The following is a 19,485-nucleotide window of genomic DNA, read 5'->3' on the forward strand; positions in this document are numbered from 1 at the left end:
TACGTATTATATTTTCTTCTTTCCAGAATGCTTCCAAAGAACCTCAGGCACACAAGTTACTGATGAGACCAGAAGTGTGGGATGATTCATGAAAAGAGCTGTTGGTGTTACCCAAGACAGCCATGACCTATCCTATGTGCTTGCTTGCAACTGTACAGTTCCAGACACTGTCTGGACACCCTAGAAGAAAAATTTTCTGGAGAAACAGCACTTGCACTAATGCTGCAATCCATCATTTGCACTAATGTCATAAGCTGTCTTAAAAATTCCAAAATATGATGGAAGTGCACTGTTAAACCTTTGTGTGGGCTTCATGGGCAAATAACTGTGTTCACTTATTCTACATACTTACTTAAGAACATAAATAGAAGAAACTGAATTCTTCTTTGTGACATGAACCAAAGTAGATTTAGTGGGAAAGCAGATGTTTCTGCCCTGCACAAGGGACCTGAACAATGTTTTAACATTCAAAATTATTTTCACATGAGAATTCCCATTTAGAGGTTTCCAGTTTATGGTCACTGATTTCAAGTTAATAAGCAGAAGGGTATTTAAATAAAACATAATACAGAGCTTTGTGAAGTAAAGCTGCTAATCTGATTTAGATTGTTTCATTTCCAGCTCCACAACTCTCAGCTTCCAGTCAGAAGCCTTGCTGAAGGCTGTGTGTGCCTAAGTTCCTTGAGGTACTTTCATTGTCAGAAATTTGTATCAACAGCACGGATGCAAAGAGCCCACTAACACTCCAGTAACACAAAGTACACATGAAATAAAGCAGATTTAAAAACCATCAAGACAATGCATTTTTCTCATTTATTCAAATCTTCTGCAGGAAGTAAACACTGAAAGATTTAAAAAAACTTCACACTGCAGTATGTACAGTTTTGTGACATCACATGAGGAAATTAATTTCTAATAAAAAAAAATGAGACCAGTTAAATTACTGAAGACACATCACAATAAAACTGGTTGTGGTAAAATCCCAAATTCTTATGTATGGCAATGAGAATCAATCTTTTGTTTTACAGGGATGGAATCGTCCTGGTACAATATTTCAATTATGCAAAATGGAGTCCTGAACTTACATGACTTATTATAGTTGTATGAGCACTTCATGTTTTAAAAGTAGATTTGCATTTTTTTTCCAGACCCTTTTGAATTGAAGCACATTCTTTCACAAAGCTAAAATACCACAGCAGAAGTCATGTCCAGAAGTGGAATACTGTTGTGTTTTGAACTGACCTGACTTGTTAAGACATTTTTTTTTTTTTTGCCAACGCACAGATGCACAGGGTCCCCCATGCACTTTTCATGCAGCAGGTAATCACAACTTTAAATAAAAGATTTTTTCTATACATTCTTCCAGACTTGCAACTGTATACATACATGCAAAAGTTTTAAAACCTATGTGATCATATTTACACTTATACATGGAATATACATAACAAAAAAGATTAAAAGGTTTTTTTCCTTTGCATTAGAACAATACAAAATATGTATTTTTCATTAAGGAAACCACTATTTACATCACCTTTTAAAAACCAATTTCAACATATTATAGGCGTAACAAGTCAACATATTTACATTATATATAAATATATATATAATATATACTTACCAGTTTACTCCTCTGTAAGATGTGGCAGAGAACAAACTGGTAATATCATGTCACTGACGTCAATGAGAGCTGTAATACTTTCACCAACATTTAACAGGGAAAATTTAAACCACTCGTTTCTTTCGTTTAAAAACCATTTGTAAATTAAAAATTTAAAAACATCACTAAGAGTAAATGGCTACGAAAAGTAAAAGTTATGGCTGAATTCCCTTTTGATCTCATAGAAACTTCTCAAACTGAGCTGCCCAGCTATGTGGTATCAGCAGAGAAGCCCTCCAGCCCCCCACCTTTCATTCTGCGGTTACCCACCGTCATTTCCTCAAGCTTTGGCAGAGCAGACACTGGAATCTGGATATCTGAGTCCCAGACACTTCCCTCTGGAAAGCAAAGGCGTGTCTGCGTGGCAGCTCTGATCAATCCCCACATCCAGCGGGTCTGGGCGCTGCTCCTGAGCAAGGCACGGGCACTCTGCAGCCCAGCCCTCCCCACGTGGGGCCAAAGTTAACTCAGTTCAAGCTCCAAGGGGCTGAAGATACCTCTAAGCATGGTATAGAGACCATTCCCCACCTCCCTTCCTCACTGCTCTGAGAGCTGGCAGCCTTCCCCAGCAGTCAGCTGGCTGTGACTGGGATGTGCTCTGCCCTCCCTCCCTGCTCCCTTGATGGCGAGATCACAACCAGCACCACTGATCCTGCCCCACTCTGCCTGCACAGCTGCTGCTGCCAAGACCTCATCTTGCTTCAAATCCACAGCCTAAAGGCCTAGAGGAGACAGGAGCTGCTGAGAGCACAGAGTGCTACTCCAGAGATGACCTTGGTGGGCAATCCCATCTACAGGGACTGGTGGAAATCAGGGATCTTAGAGCTGCTTGGGAAAACTGGCCAGCCCTACCAGTCTCTCCTGGGGCAACAAACCCAGCTCCCACACCCCTCTTTTCTGATGGAAAAGTCCCCAAGGGAAAAAACAGCAACTCCTTTTTGCTCACTCATGCTACAAGACAAAAAATAATTAAAGAGCCTTTGGTCCTAAGGTGTCAATGCTGTAAAAGTGGATGGGGTAGATTCAAAGAAGACCTCTCTTCCCTAGGGAGGGGATAACACCAGTGATACTGGAGAATCCCATGTAGGAGACAGCTGCCCTCTCAGCAGATGAGCAGTCCCTTGGCATGCCCTGCCCTCTCTGAAGGGCCTCAGCCTTGTTACCTGCTGTTTGAGATTGCAATGTCTACAAGAGATTCTTCCATGAACACCATGTCCCAAACTTAAATCATTGTATATTAGAGTTTACTGACGTCTGTGAGAATGGCAATACCTTTTCATTAACATCAATTAAAAAGAAAGCTAAATCCTTAACTGGTCAAACTGTTAACATTTTAACTTAAATGTTTTATAAAACTTCCAAAACTAAATGTTCAAAAGTATATATTATAACAATAGACTACCCTAGAATAAATACAAAGGTCAGCACATTGCTCGATTCCAGTATTATTGTTTGTTAGGGTCAGAATCTCTTCCCTACTCTTTATCTCAACTGGACTTTGGAGAAGTGTTTTCAACCAGGTAATTCCACATCCTCCCAAACTGAATTTTTCTGTGGAGTTCTTCAAGCAAATTATAGCCCTGTATTTAATCTGGGGACCATCTATTACTCTATATTGTATATATTTCCTACCTATATACACATTGTTTCAAGAAAAATAATCAATTAAGACTTTAAAAGACATTTAATGGATGGAACAAATACCATCTTTTTAATATTTCTGCTGGGTTGACTCATATAAAAAGAATTCAGTTCCACTGTCAATCCAAAATATACTTTATCTCATTAACGATTATTCTATGAGACATCTGAATTGTCATTGGGCCACTTATAAATGTAATATTAAAGACAAACAAAATTTTATTTTTATATTAGACTTCAGACAATGACATTTAAAATGATATTAGATTTGCGTGAAGGTTTTAAAATATAAATCTTCTTTGTACAGCCCATTAATATATTATGCTTCACCGAAATAACATAAAAATATATCTTTAATTGCTCTGTTATTTCTCATAAAAACCAGGGGGAATGTTTTATACCAGATACTGCCAAATATTTGTGTTCCCTAAAAGAAGGTATCGCCCAGAGGGAGGCAAAACAGAATAGTGGTGCATTTTCCAGCTTCAGATAGAAGTCCCTTTCAGTAGGAACTGAAGTGGAAAGAGGAGGAAGTGATCTCAGGATGGGGACAGGGACAAGAGGGGGACAGCTTGCTCTGTCCCAGCAAGCCAGGAGTGTGGGAAAAGGATGTCTGAAACCAAACCAGAGGGAAAAGAGCAAAATGCCCCATCACTCATGCCTGCTGTGCAGACAGGAGATGGACAGAAACAGCAGTTTTGTCATGTCAACGCTCACCATGGGGAAAACAGACAAAATTAAACCAGAGTGCAGCTTTCATTAACTGTGCAAGCCAACTGCTTAGCTGCTTGCTGATGGCTGAGAGGATTATCAGTGAAATCAAGAAGCCACAGAGAACTTTTTTTTTTTTAAAGGGGAGTAAAAAGTTCAGCAAAACTGCTTGCCAGTAATTCATATATTTTAGAAGAACTGGATTTTGTCCTCTTCCTCTCCCCAGAGAAATAAGGGCTGCAAATGGAGTTAACACTGACAGTGCTAACGGGAAAGCAGAGCCAAGAGACTCTTCCCCAGCCAGCAATTCTTTTAAGGTGTCTCAGCTCTGACTGCAATTTTCAGTTCCTCCCATCTCAGGCTGATATTGCCAGATGTTACAAATCACAGCACAGGTGGGGATTGAGGAAAAGGGCAGGGAAGGATTTCTCAGACATATCCCACTATCCATTACAGAACATGACAAAACCACAGTTTTATCCTCAGTGCTACCTGGAAAATTATTCTAAAGCCAGATTTTCTGCAGTGAAAGGGTAGTGCATTAAAGCATGGATCAGCTGCTCAGAGAGTAATAAATATTGGCAGATTATAGATTCTTTTCCCTCGCTGTAGGAACAGGCCAACACATTTTTCATTAAAATCCTATTCCATCTTTGAGTGAGATGTGCTGCTTTAGTGCAGCTGGTATTCCTCCACAGGGAAGCAGGATGGTGCTGAACTGACAATTCCGCTCACCCCCTTCACAAGCTTTCCAGCATTTTCCTCACTGAATTCATGTCCTAAGCCTTCTCAATCACACTGCTCCCAGAGGCATTTTGGCTTTCCCCTTCTAGGCAGGGAAGTGACAGGAATGTGCCGACAAAAGGACTCATGCAGTACTTGCATGGCCTATGAAAATCTGCCTTTTTTATAAAAACCTAGAAAAAACCCTTAATTCTAACTAGTAACTCATAACTATGGCTAAGAATTCTGAGGAAGGCATTTGTTGAGAGCAGGGCAAGGAAGAAAAATAGATTTTACACCACTATTCTGGCAGGACCACAAACAAGATTTAAAAATAACAATACAAATTTTGGAAGCACTAAAAAATACATTTCAGTGCACTTCAATTATTAACACTGATGCAGGTTTTCCAATATGATGAGCTAATACCTTGGACGGACTGCTCCATTTCTTAAAAGTTATTCTCAAAATTTCACAAAACATATTAAAACATTAAAAAAAAAAAAAGTACACTTTCTCTATGCTCAGGCTTCAAAAAAATAAGGATTATTTTACAGGGAGGGAGGAAACGCAGCATTACCACCACCTAGGCTTACACTTTATGTTATACCAAAAGCTTGCAGATCCAAATAAGACTCTGATCAAAGAGTACTCATAACTTAATCTGATACATACAGAAATGTCTTGTACAAATTACAACCCTTCTAGTTTCCTTGTGACAATCTACTGTAAAGCAAATTTTATCTACATGTATTTTAAATAACATCACCAGAAAAATAAAAAGTTTATCAAATGAAAACATGTTTCAATTAGACCATGCTTTTTTTTTTTTTAAATCATGCTCAATTTATACAGTAGTCATGTTCGTACTCATTTTTCTTTTTTCTTTTTTTTTTTTTTTTTTTAAACAAAGATTCAAAACTGCTGATTGTAAACTCACTGAGGAGGCTGCAGTTTATTCTGGCTCTTTTTTGATTGTTCGCACTTTTTCCAGAAGTCCATGCACTTCTCCATTCACACCACCATGCTGATGAGAGGTGTTACTCCCCATATGGCTGTTGTAAGGACTTCTCAAGTTACTAAAAGGAGTTTTAAGCTCTGCATCAGATGTCAACTCCTCTTTGACTGTAACGCGAGTCGAACTCTCGGTAAATGAAGGTTCATTCCAAATCTCTTTGTCGTGTGCTTCTTGGCTGCTGGCAGAGCTGCCACCTTTCTGTAACATGTAGTACAATATTGGGTTGGTTTTGGTCAGTCTGGGAGAGTCCTTCTCATAATCATTCTTGTCCATGCCTGTGATCACCCATCTGATGGGCCCCTTCTCACTGGGCATGGAACACATGCTAAACTGGTCAGACTCCAGTCTGGACACTGTACTGCCCAAATGTTCTGGGAAGGGGGAGCTGGCAGGACTTTTTACTGCTACAGGATACTGAAATGTTCTGTGATCTACACAATTGTTCTGTTGCACAGGGCTTCCCACCAACGATCTTACGGAAGAAATGGTGAATTCAGGTTTATTGATTGTTGCACTGGTTTTGTTTCCTTTTTTCTTGCCCTCTGTTAGTATGTTATTCCTATGTTGTGACAGATCTCTCTCACAGTTTTCTGAGAGAAGCAGCTGTTTCAACACATTAAAGCCTTTACTATCTCTAGACCAACTCCTATTTTCAGTTTCACTATTTGAACCATGACTTACAGCATATTTAAATTCAGCATCACTTCTGCTGAATTTCAGTTCTTGCTGGTTAAGCAAAGGCCCGTACAGTGCCTCAGTAGGAGAAGCATGATTGTTTCCAGCATCAGACACATTACTTTTCATCTTTTTTAATGGGCTATCCAAAGGCTCAGCATGAAGCTTCCTCTTCTTGGGTACTGTGCAAAGGCTCTTGGATTCAAGGTGTGTCAGCTCATTGTTTCGGTGACTCCTGTCCAGCTCATCTGCGGGGTAACTGTCTTGATTCTGTCTCAGCAACCTACTTAGCAGGCCATTTTTGGAAAAAGAGAAATCTTGAGGTGAAAGAGGCTCAGATTTCACCTCCTCAGATGCTGGAGAAGCCGCTGTGTTTCTCTGCAGTGAATGAACAAACCCTTGGAATTTGTTACCCTTGCATTCTCTTACTTGTTGTGCATTTGAATTATAAGGAACATTTGATTCGTCAGATGGCTCAGTTTTTATTTTCACCGTCAATATTTGCTCATTCAAAGCCTTGTCTGTCTGTTCTTGAGAACTTTCATCTCTTAAAAGCATCCTCTCTTTCTTTTCACTTTTACCTTTATTGGGAGTTCCCAGAAGCAGCTGAAGGACAGTGCGTCTTTCAAGGAGATTTTCTATTTCCGAACCTGGAAGTCCTTGTTCAGCGGGTGCCGGCTGACAACTGAATATTTTGTTATTTTCTTCATGCATACTCAATTTATTCGTAAGCAGAGGGCTGTTCAACCTATCAATCAAGCCCACAGGTTTATCCATGTTCCCTGCCAGCAGCTGTTTGCTAGCTCTTTGTTCCTCACTCGACATGGAACTCTGCATGCCGCACTGAGCCAGGTTCTGCAGCAGCTTGCTGGCACTGAACGCCGAGGAGTTCTGGGGACTCTCGGTCCTGCTCAGCTTAGCTCCTTGAATTTCTTTGCTTTTGGACAGGTCTATCAAGTGTTTAGATGCAGAGTTCATCAGTCTGTCTGGCTGGATGCTGCAGGCGAAGGGCGGCGAGCTCCGCTTGACAGGCAGCGACTGGTGCGAGAGATTTATAGGAGAGTCTGCTTTTGCAGAAGCCAGCAAGGGTGGAGTGCTTAACGGAGTCATTCGGTTGGCACTGGGACTGTCAGCAACAGGAGTCCTTTTCCCAGTCTGTACAGTGAATTTTGCCACATCAGCTGCACTGTGTGGTCCCTGAGGATCGTTACTCTTGTCTACCTGTTCTTCACTCTTATGCCCAAGTAACAGCTGAAGCAGTGTTACCTTCTGGTGGGGATTCAGCTTAGAAGCTTTCGGAGTGTCTTTCTCTTCCTTGTTCTCTGGACAGGAAGCTTTTGGATCCCAGTTACGAAGCAAGGACTGAGTCAGGTTATCCAGTGATGCAGGCGCACCCGCATCTGGTTTATCTGTCCTCTGTTTAAAGGATAGGTCTATAGGAAGACAGTTAGAATGGGAGCTTTCATCATCACTGCTGTCTTCTGTAAAGCTGGGATTGTTGTCTGAATACTCGTCAACAGTTGTTGGTGTGCTGCTGTCTTCAAAAATGCTGGCTCTCTCACTCTGCTCACGCCCTTTCACGTGCTTGGTGGTGCTCTGGCTTTTCAGCAGATGCAAGAGCAGACTGTTGCTGGGAGAGGTTTTCAGGTTGCTCTTTTCCACAGTACTTTTGTATCCCACAGTTTTGGGAGGTGAGTGCATGATTCCCACCGAGCTCTGGAAAGGTGCCATACTGCCTTTGCTAGCGACTGTTTTGGGGGACGATCCCGCCTGACCATTGAGATGGCTTGTCGCTCCTTTGGCCAGACCAAACTGGCCCACGTCCTTCTGCGCGCTCTCCTGCAGCCTGGCCATCGCTGCCAGCCTCTCGCTGGCGATCTGGTTGGCGCTTTGTGCTTTTAGAGCATGTTCCCTGGAGTACTGCTGCAGGTGGGCCTCGCTGGACAGCAGCAGAGCCAGCTGGCTGCACGCCACGCTGGGCTTGGGCGAAGCAGCAGGACTGGACCGCTTCTCCACCATGCTTGCAACAGCCTGCAGCCTCGCAGCGCACGACAGGGGCTCGTTCAGCACCTTGGGGCCGCTCTGCGCCGCGTGAGGAGACTCGATAAACCTCTCCTTGGGCAGGCTCTTGCTGATGTCAGGCAGGCTGCTGTCCAGCTTCTGCTCCTTCGCTTTGCTCTTCTTCAGCAGAGTCTTCAGGTGGCTGGATGCAACACCGTAGCACCTTAAATCTTTCTCCACTTGTAAAGAATCATGGCTAAGAGAATAGCCCTGCTCCTTAAGACTCTGCCTAATCTGCTGTGACAGAGCAACACTCTGCAGCCTAGAGCTGAATGACTGAAGCAAAGAGGCAAGTAATGTGCTATCCTGTTTGCCTTTAGGCACATTTTCAACCATGCCAGCCAACAAAGCTTCCTTTTTTCCATCTAAATCCACAATGGAATCAGACAAGCGCCTTCTCTTTGCTGCATTCCAGTCTTCTGAAGACTGCAACAGTCTTGCTTTTTTGAGGTGCAGCATGCCAGAGCCCCGATATGTACTTGTGTTAAGGACTGGACCATTACTCTGACAGCTGGGAAATATATTTCCTGAAATCTTAAAGTTTTGATCCTCCCCACTATGCCCAGTGGACTTTTTGTCAACTGCAGTACCTGAGCCTCCTGCTGCTTGATGCATTAGTAATCCTTCTAGGTAAGTTAGAACAACAGAATCCTGGTGCATCTCAGAGCCAAGCTCTTCTCCATGAGTCATGTTCAATAAAAGTTTCCTAAAAGGCTCTGTTTCTGTTCACTTCAAAGACTAGTTCTGCTCAATCAAGATGCAGAGTTAATAACAGGTAGGTGTCTACAGTGTTTCCTCAGAGACTTTCAGAAACAATAGAAAATGTACTATCCTAGGCAGGCTTCTCCCAGTGTACACTGTTTGATGAGCCAGGTTTCCAATCATAGCAATCAGCTGATATCTAGGGTACTTATGGACGATGTCTAGGAGCACTCAAAACATGTTTTCACAGAAAAAAAGTTCCATTAAGTGTTTGCTGCCTTCTTTCTTCAGGAGGCCAGCTTGCTTTTCTTCCTTTTCCATCTCCACCAAGCGCATAAAAGTCCTAAGTCAGAAATACAAAACAAAGAACAGAAAGAAAATATTTAGGATTAATATATAATTGCATAAGACATTTTTTACTTACTTAAAAAAATCCAAATCCAACCCCCCCTGCATTGTCTTAGGCAGAGATTTAGGATACACAAACAACACACACATTACAGAAGAAACTAAAAATCAAATAAAAGGACAAAATACATGGAATTTAAAGAACTTCATGAAAACAATTCTGAGACAAAGCTTTATGCAAAAATTAAGCTTACTTATCATAAGCACAGCTACTACAAGTGCTCATTGAATTTTACTATTCTGCAGCTAAAAATAAGGAATAGCAAACATCAAAGGAAAATCTTGAATCACTCTAAACACAGATTTTTAAAAATCTATTGAATTTTACTTCACAGTTGCATGAACTTTTCTTCTGTAAATGTAAATAAAGAGGACACGCAGCCAATCGCTCTTAAATTGAACTAATAGGAAAAAGCAGGCCTAAAGCAAATGTTTAGTTTCACATTGCACATGTTTTCAAATAACAAAATAGACAGCATCATATATATATGAGTACATTTTTGTCTGGCAGGTGGATGATACTGCTGAAAGGACAAAGTTGTTAGCGCTGCCCAGGACTATGCACCAATGCAAAATCCAGTATGGTAACACAACAGGGGTGAAATCTTACAACACCCAAACACCACAAATCACTTGAACAATCATGTGATAAGAGTGGGGAAAAGGTTGCTTATGCTCCTGATGCAACATAAATCCTGGCATCAAAATCCTCCCTTCCCTGGAGGATTTTCACCTTTAAGTTCCTTCTATACATGAAACATACAATGGCAAAACCAAACCAAACCAGTTCTTCCCTTAAGTCTTGTTATTCTTCAAGAGTGTATAATATCTCTACTAAATACTTCCTTGGATGGGGCAGTGTGGAATAAAAAGCTGTTTTAAGTGCCCAGCAATGGTTCTTGTGCTGGATGCATCCCTTCAGTTTCCCTTACAGCGTTGGGTCAATGGCAGCAGGAACATTTCAGTCACCACAGCTCAATAATGAGATCATTACACCACACATGCATCCTCCTTCACTCATTCAGTACTAAACTGACATAAATATTCAACATGAGCAAAGGTAAGTGTCCTTCTGCATACTGAACTCTGCAATTTGCTTTCACAGGCTAAAACTCCATTGAAAACTTGTATTTACAAGTTTAAAAAGGATGTACACAGATGAAATCCTTGCCTCCTTAAAGTGAATGAATATTTTATGATTGATTTCCCAGAGGCAAGATTTTAATTCAACACCTACAGGCAGCTAGAAGTCAGAAAATAATCAGATCTTAAAAATGTAAAGAATAAGAACTACTAAATAGCTGTAATGTTAACCGTCCTTAATCTCCCAGGGCAAATATTCCCTTATTTGGTTTTAAGTCATCTAGAAAAACTTTAAAAATGGAGCTATCTTAAAGGAAAAAACATTACCCAAAACAAATGCAAACAAAAAAATCTAACCAGCAATGCACTGCAGTGTATATGTATATATTCATGCATTTAAATATCAAATGCAAAGCTGTTAGTTATTATTGAGGTCTCAGTACTTCTCCCAGAAATACATTTCCACATTAACTATCATTTACATAATTAACTGTAGAAGACAGTGTTCCTTCAACATGAAACAACTTAAATGTGGATTCAGCTAACTGAAACTATTGATCATCTTACTGTTACTTCAAAAACCTCTGTACCTCTGGGTGGGCTTTTGCAGAGTTTCAACCCAAAAACAGCATAAAAATCACAAATAACAAATCCCTAAAAAAAAACCAAAACAAGATTTCCAATGAAAATATCAAATATCCAGAAGCAATTAGACTAATTTCCTCAAACATTTGGGAATGCACTTTATCTGGAGAATTTGTTTTTTCAGCTTCCAAAATTAAACTGTTTATCTGTTTATGAAAACCAAATTTTCATGTTTCAAACATTAATGAAGCTGACAGTACACTGTTATTAACATGGCACTTGATACCCTATGCATTGCATTTAAGACAATAAAAGTGAAATTCTGTCAGGATTTCTGGCTATCTGGTAAAAGCAAGGCTTATAGGTGACTTTTAAGATAGAGTCCCAAACAAATGCACCATTAAGCCAATATTCAGTACAACCTTACTCACTACATCTTTGAGTAATTCAAAAAAAGAAAATGCATTTATGCAAATCCCTCAGGTACTCCAAAAGCTTCTAGCAGCAGATGACACTTGCAGCCAGTACAGTTTATATACAATAACTACTCTAAAAAGTGTTTTGCCACCTTTTTCTTTTTTTATTTTATTTTAATTACCCAGTGCTAGCAAAATACTGATAAATTTAATGAAACCAGGTTGCTGCAAAGAAGCTTCTTTAAAGAGAGAATGAAATCTGGAAAGCACTTCACACATTAGAACAGGACATCAGCAATCCTTTTAACAAGCCTCTATTGATCTAGTGCTGTAAGAGGTATTACAGTGTTAAAATCTCACATGACTATGTCCATCTGAGGTGTAGGCATGCCAAATCCAAACCAGCTTTGGAAATTAATGTTCAGCAGGACACCAAGGCAATCATTTAACTATCTTCTAAATACCTACAGACTGTACAAAAGAACTTCCTAAGAACCACTGAAATGTTAATATTCTTTCTTGAAATTAAATATTTAAGAAATTATCAGAGCAGGGGTAACAAAAAAGAAAAAAAAAAGTCAAAAGAAAATGCAGAAGAAAGAGAAAGAAGTCATATAGCAACAGATTTCTTATTTCCCAGTAAGGGCTGAAGCAACTGCTAAGATCTACAAATCTCTAGACGTAAACATTGCATTTAATTACTATGACAAAGTAAATTGGCAAATTAACATGCTTTTCTGACCACAACTACTCTAAATGCACTCTTTTTTTGTCACTACTACCATCTTCTCCCAGACTTCTGTACCATGTGAAATAAACAACCCAATTGTTGTGCAGAACCTCCAGGAGCACCCACTGATTACAGCTCATTAAGCCATGTTTACCCAGACAAAATTAAAGCAGCAGCAGAATCCACAGCACAAATGCTGTAACCTGGTGAGACACTCCCCAAGTGAAGCACACTATGAGAAATCAGTTCTTCAGCCTTTTAAAATGTGCCTAAGGAGAAACTACAGGCAGTATAGGGAAAATAAGGGAATATTAAAATGTTCACTGTACTACATACTTCCAGAGTATTAATTCCACTTTTGCAGTTCTTAAAGTTTTTCTTTGTTTGCAAACTACAAATATATTTATCCACCACAAAGATTTTAAAGGAATAGTAACAACAAACTTTAAGATCCTTTGCTTATCATAAAATATTACTGCTGTAAAAGATAATGAAATCTGACAACACAGCTTCTAATATGTTCAAGCACAACAGAACCAATTGCTTTTTGCTCCTGAATATTTGGTTTTGATTTTTAAGAAATTCTTTGAATGAATGAAAATCTCAACTGCAAAACCTAACTGGAGACTAAGCAAACAGAAGACTTTTAGTTCACCATTAGATATGGGGTTCCTGCTCTTTAAGAAATTATAGATAGTTCACAATTTGACTACCAAAATCACATTGGTAAGATATTTTTCCAATAATCCAGATGAGCATTTCCAGTTAAATCCTTTTGCTAAATGGAACAGAGAGCTACAGTAAATTAAAAACATTAGACTAGTATTATTTGAGTATGAGGGTTACATAATCTATCAGGCAATTCAAAAAACTTGGTATTACCAAGGTGTCTTCGGCAGTCTCAATTCAGTATAATAGGAAAAAAATCCACAGAAATCATTAAAGTATTCATTTAGGAAACTGGCAATGGCTAGCAGATTGCCCATATGAACATTTGTTAGAATACACATTACCCAAACTCGTGTACATTGTTAGAATGATTAAGAGGCTGAGACTAGTATATGTTCACACAGATAAAACATTTTTATTAACTACAGTTTCAGAGTACTTCCATGACAATTAAACTCCCGTAGCAATTTTACGTTCCATTTTTAAGTAGAGATGAATCAAAACATGCATCGTAAAGCTAAAATCAAACTGGTCTGTGAAATAAAAATCTTCAGTTATTTAATATATTTGGTGTTCTAATGCTCAGCTACTACTGGAAGAGCCAGAAAAAGTCTCTTACTAGCTTCACTGACTTCCCATTCTCATATTCCCAAGTGTAAAGGCTCCAACCCACCACATCAGCCAATGGCTCAGACTGTCATTTTAATTATTACAGATTTGAGGAATGCACTACAGTGATTACAGTGGCAGCTTGGGATCCAGGGGTCCAATTACTCACTGTGCTGCAGACAGGCTGGCTGACTTCTGGTTTTACCTTCTCTGCACCCTGTTTTCCCAGATGGAATAATAATAGATGGAACTTCAGAAAATAATTGAGGATAAATATATTAAAGGCTGTGTGTTACTCAGCAGCTCCAGTACCAGAGCTGAGTAAGTACCTAAAACACAGGATTTTAAATGATTCCCCATCCTTATGGCTGCCTGCAGTGAAATGCTAAAGAACACAATGAAATTAGGTCCTCAAAAAGAATTCCTAGATGCACTGGGTATTGCAGCAGAATCTTGCAGTGAACTAAGAATGAGTGTGGGTAACGGAGACTTATTGTCCCAGAATTACTTAGTTACTAAGCTCGATTTGCACACCTTTGACTTCAGCAGGAAGGATGCTTTCAGAGTGCTGGTAAAAGCACTTCAGTCTTTAGTTGTTTTTTTTTTGCAAAGGTTCTGAGCAGCAAAACAACCCTGTACCAAATGCACAGAGCTGCACAAACGAGCAGGTACTTCAGTGATACTTAAGCACGTGCTTTAAGAGAATAAAGTATTTGAGTGCTTTGCTTCCCCAAATCCACGCTTTACTTGTGTCACAAATCTGTTCAGATGAATGGAGCAGCTGAGACCTCTCCACAGTTTTGATTCAGGCAGCCAAGACATCTTGAAGGTTCTCTTTGCAAATGTAGTTTGGAAAAAAAAAAAAAAAAAAAAAAAAAAAAAAAAAAAAAAAAAAAAAAAAAAGGCAGAAATGATCAGATGGGGGAGCAAAACTCAGCAATAAGTGGGTGAATTCTTCCACAGCTGCACTCAAAAGAACTTGGGAATCCAGAAGCCTTTTTGTACAACTAATTAATTTAAATAAAATAAATCAGGCTCCTCTTCTACAACTGTAGGGTATCAGTTTGAGAAAGCAAAAATAAGCTCCTTCCCAGGAGCCTGGCACATTATTCACTCCTCCTAGGCTTGCTGACTGACTCCAAAAGACATTTTAAACATGGGAAGGATAGCCTATCCCTTTCAGGCAGCTCAGTCAGGAGAGGGCAGATGAGGAATCGTGTTGCTCCTGCTGCTGCCAGGAATTCTGCAGAGGCTCCCTTGCCTTGGAGCCCAGCAGAGCTGGCATTCCCATCCTGAGCTGGGGCTGTTCCCTGCAGGCTGGCACGGAGCACACGGAGCAGCATCGCTCCCTCTGCGGAACACCCCTTGGATAATGCAGGATTAGCAGCAGCCACGGCTCCATGGCCAAATTCTGCACGAGCACAGGAAAGGAAAAGCCTTTTCCCCTGTGTTTTGCTAAGCTGTGTGCTGCCAAGCCCAGCCCTGGCCTCACTTTAAGTTTTGGATGACAGAAAGAGCTGCTTTCTTCACTATGGGGATGGGGTGTGTAGACCCAAACCAGCCTCATCAAAACCTTCTGATTATTTTAGCAGTTTCAGTTAGTAAGTTTTTGAAAAATACTAGAGCAAGCCAATTCCATGACAGATGATGAAACAGCACAAAATGATGCAAAATTTACTCTTTTACAAAAGTGCACAAACCCTGAGTAGTGAGAAGTGTTTAAGTCACACAAAATCTACAAAAACACAGAACCAAGAGCACAGCAGGCACAAGACACAGTTTTCCCTCTGAGAATAAGAACTGACAGACCACTGGACTGAAATGTTAGCAAACCTGAGTGGGGAAGAAAAAAACCCAACTGTTCTCGTGGTAGAGACTATTAAGATTTATTTCAGCTTTTCAGAGACCCTAAAATGTAAATGCTGACTACTGCTGTTAATAGTGGTGCCAGAGGCACATAAGGAAGGAGAGGCTGTTCCTACACGTTCCATTTGGGGTGTGGAAAGGGGGATTCAGTCACCTCATCTCAAGTGTCCCTCCACTCCTCAGATTTCCCATGGGATTCTCCAGTCCGGGAATCTGTGAGTCACTCAGACCATGGAACACCACCCCATGACAACCAGGAGCTTTGGGATGGTATGCAATATTTATGGAGGGGGAACACAACATTTCCAGCGTGTGCTGAAAGGTGTGGAAGTGTCAGGAACACCCTGAGCAATCCTGAGCACCCTGCCAGGAGAGACACAAAGTCAGAACACTTCAAACTCTGTGGCAAAGCATTGCCACGTGGAAAACCCAAATTCTGAGCACTGCTGGCTATGCTGAGACTCATCCAATGCTGGCGCTCAGCCCATCTCAGCCACATCTTCCAGACCGTGGTGCACAGCTTGCAGAAAGCCACAGACATTTCTCCCTAAGTTTTTTTGTATCTTTTTGTATATTTTTGTATCTTATTTCATAAAGATACCCATAAGGAAGGGGAAATAAATTGAAAATAAGAAAAAAAAAAGAAGCCCTAACAAAAAGCCAAACCAACCAAAACCCTACCTGAGAAATAAAAAATAAAAAAAAATCCCTCATCCTACACCACCCCAAACGCAATGAAACTCCCAAGAGATGAAGTACTTGAGAAGGAGGAATTAGGGAGCAGACAATTGCCTTGAAAGCTGAGTTTGTGAAAGCCTTAGTAGCAGCTCTCCAAGGTTTACAAGTACACTTAAGCACCATACACAGCTTAATCCAAATCTGGTCTGCACGTCAAAACCTCCTGCTGGAAAGTTCTGCACAGTTCAGGACACGTGTGGCCATTTTTTGTGCTGTGACACTCTTCAAACAGCCTACCTTAGGTACTTCTTCCTCTAACAGGTACAAGAACAGAGCACCACAGAAATGATCACTCCCAGATGCAGAATACCCCATATTGTTCATGTAACTTACAATTCACTACAAATACTACTGGAGGAATATTTTTTTTTTTTTCTCTAATGGTACTGGCAAAGCACATCTTTTAGTTCACTTTTGATTATGGTCTGCTAACACTCTAGGCATGAACTTAGAAACACATTCTCTGCCAAGTCTTTGCTAATCATAAGGAATGAGGAAGAACAGACATTCAATTTACAAACACCACCTGTGAAGGAAGCAAGTATTTGACACCTAAACCTGTCCCATCAGTCACTGCTCAATGGTTCTTCTGCTGCTGAAGAAGATAAAAAGGGCAAAAACAAAAAGATAATGCAGAGTTACACCCCCACCACACATCCATTAAGGACAGGGATCCAGAAATAGCATGTGCCACTGAATCCCAACTAACCTGGGAAAGGATGTTGGTAAAAGCTCAGAAATACAGTGAGCAGAAACACTTTAGGTTAGTTGAGTCTTCTTATTCAAGAAACCAAGAGCAAAAAAAAAAAACATACAAAAATCTATACAAAGATTTATTTTCAGAACAGAAGAGGACAATATACAACAGAATGGACAGAGATTGCACCTTTCCAATGTTTGGTAAACCACTTGCCTATAAATAAGCAATTAAATTCAACCAGATTTCCATTCCCTCTGACACCTACAAAACCAGATCACTGATTATGCAGTAAACTCTACATCAACTCCCCAAGAATGAAATGTGATTAATATACAGTGAAGAAATCAATGTCCTCTCCTGGACATCATGCTTTTGAGTTATGATCAATGCATGCAGATAATGCATTTCCACACAACTCTGACCTTCTGCTTGTTGGAGGGATCTAAAGATACAGGCATTTATTGATAGCAGTGCACTAAAACGGTGTATTTCTTGGAATAACCATGTTAGGTGGTTTGGCATATGTTAAGTCACTTTATGTTATTTTAACCAAGAATTGGTTTCAGATGTCAAAGTGCAACAAAGGACTAAAAGTAATGCACAGTATTTTATTGACAGTAATAGCTATGTTTCACTTGGGACCAAGCATCTCATGGTTATGAATGAAAGGCACTCTGCAGACTTCTCATCAGAATAGGTTTCAGCTAACTGAACACAAATGCACAGGAATTCTAGGCAAGGTGAAATACAGGATCCCAGTTACACAGCATTCAACTATATGTAAAACCCCCATAAATCCATGTTAGAGACCCAGATGATTTGTGGTTTAGGTTTGGCTTTTTTTTTTAAGAGGGGACACTACAGCTTCTGCTGTAATAGGAGATTTCAGTTTATCATGAATGATGTTTACAAAGCTTGTCATGGACAAAAAAGGCTCATATACCTGTATCTAAGTGGGAAAGTAAAAATCTGCACTAATAAGATGATCTCTACTAGCTCAATTCAAATTTTAAAAAATATGATTTTTTCATTAAAAAAATATTATTTTTTTCCTCTCCAAAACAGCAATAAAGCCAAGTGAAATTCCAGATAAAATATAAGAGCCAGCTTTAGTGAAACCTTGGGAGAAGTGGTTCATAGCATCCTGTAAAGATTAAAGGACAAAGAGTCTTTATTGCAATGCCAGAGTTAAACTAAAAACATTTACAACATAAATCCCTAAGTAAAATATTAAAAGGACTTGAAGGCATATAGATGTATACAGAGATTATTGTCTGACCCTCACACATGAAAAGCAGGACTGCACCTCACCTCCTAGTCATGAGTCAAATCAGAACAATTAAAATACCAACTTAACTCAAAACCAGTGAAAATAGTATTTACTGCCACAGCAGTAATAGGCACAGCAAAAACAACTGATAGCTGCTAAGGGGAAGTGTTTAACTATCCCTGACTGTAAGGACATATACTTTGAAATAATTTTTTAAAATTTATGCTGATAATGATGTCATGCATTTTAAGAAGACAATATACCATCACAAATTTATGGAAATCAAATATTTTATGTCTGTTTTTAATGAGTTCTTCAGGGAGAAAACAACTGCAATAGCAAAAAAAACATTACTGTTAAGAGAGTTAAAACATGTGCTTATGCCAAATTAAAAAGTATAAAACGAAGCAACATAGATGTGTGACTGATTTTTGAAGAAAGCATGTGCTTTTCTACATAAAACAGAATTACCCCAGAAATAAAAGACCTGTTAAAAATAAATCTATTACTCCATACTTGAGCATAAGTATTAGCTAATTTGGGACCCTATTTCACAACAGCCTCACTGAGGATTTATGAACCCGTATGCCCAAAGTGTTGCACCAACCAACTCTGCTGCCCCGTGTGCACGTGTTTAAAGCAAGGGCTGTGCTCAAGAACCTGCTGAGTGCACGTGGCACAAAGCTCCTACAAGGCAAGCCAGACCAAGGACCTCGTCAGAGCCCAAAGAAACCCCAAAGTTCCTGCCAAGCATTGGTTTTGCAGTTCTCCCTGTGGGAACACGGGATTACAAGTGGAAGGACAAAGAGCAGGGACTACTTTCACTGCTGAACCTCACTCAGTGCCAAACAAAAACAATGGTGAGATGCTTGAAGAGAAAACCCCACCTCCAGGCAGAAGGTTCATGCTGAATTTAGAAGAATTTATTGGTGAGCTAAATATGTCTTGGTAAGATCCATCTCCTAAACAGAACTAAAAGAACAACAACAACAACAAAATCAATGTCTTCAAACCCACTGAAATCTGAAAAGATGACGGAAAATTTAACTGACCCAAATTTTTTAAATTTTATATTTTACAAAGGTATCCTGTGAAGCAGGAGAATAAATCCTATTAAACTGAACTTAGTTTGTCCATCCCTAAAATAGATTTGACATAGAAACACAAACACAAGGTCAAGGTCACAGATCAGCAAGAAAGATTACAAAGAGGACTGATGTAAG

At 39.8% G+C, this 19,485-nt stretch overlaps 1 protein-coding gene across 4 annotated transcripts in view; it reads right to left on the minus strand.

Moving 5' to 3' along the window:
- Nucleotides 1-794: 794 nt before the first annotated feature.
- Nucleotides 795-19,485, minus strand: part of NRIP1 (nuclear receptor interacting protein 1) — a 72,425-nt gene continuing 53,734 nt past the window's right edge. For all 4 annotated transcript variants that reach the window (XM_056487097.1, XM_056487079.1, XM_056487086.1 and 1 more), the window contains one exon: nucleotides 795-9,531. In XM_056487097.1, the coding sequence (XP_056343072.1) occupies nucleotides 5,688-9,176 (3,489 nt within the window). In that variant the 5' untranslated portion in view covers nucleotides 9,177-9,531 and the 3' untranslated portion in view covers nucleotides 795-5,687. The remainder of the gene's footprint in view (nucleotides 9,532-19,485) is intronic.

Source organism: Oenanthe melanoleuca, chromosome 1 (assembly GCF_029582105.1).
Source record: "Oenanthe melanoleuca isolate GR-GAL-2019-014 chromosome 1, OMel1.0, whole genome shotgun sequence".
NCBI lineage: Eukaryota > Metazoa > Chordata > Aves > Passeriformes > Muscicapidae > Oenanthe > Oenanthe melanoleuca.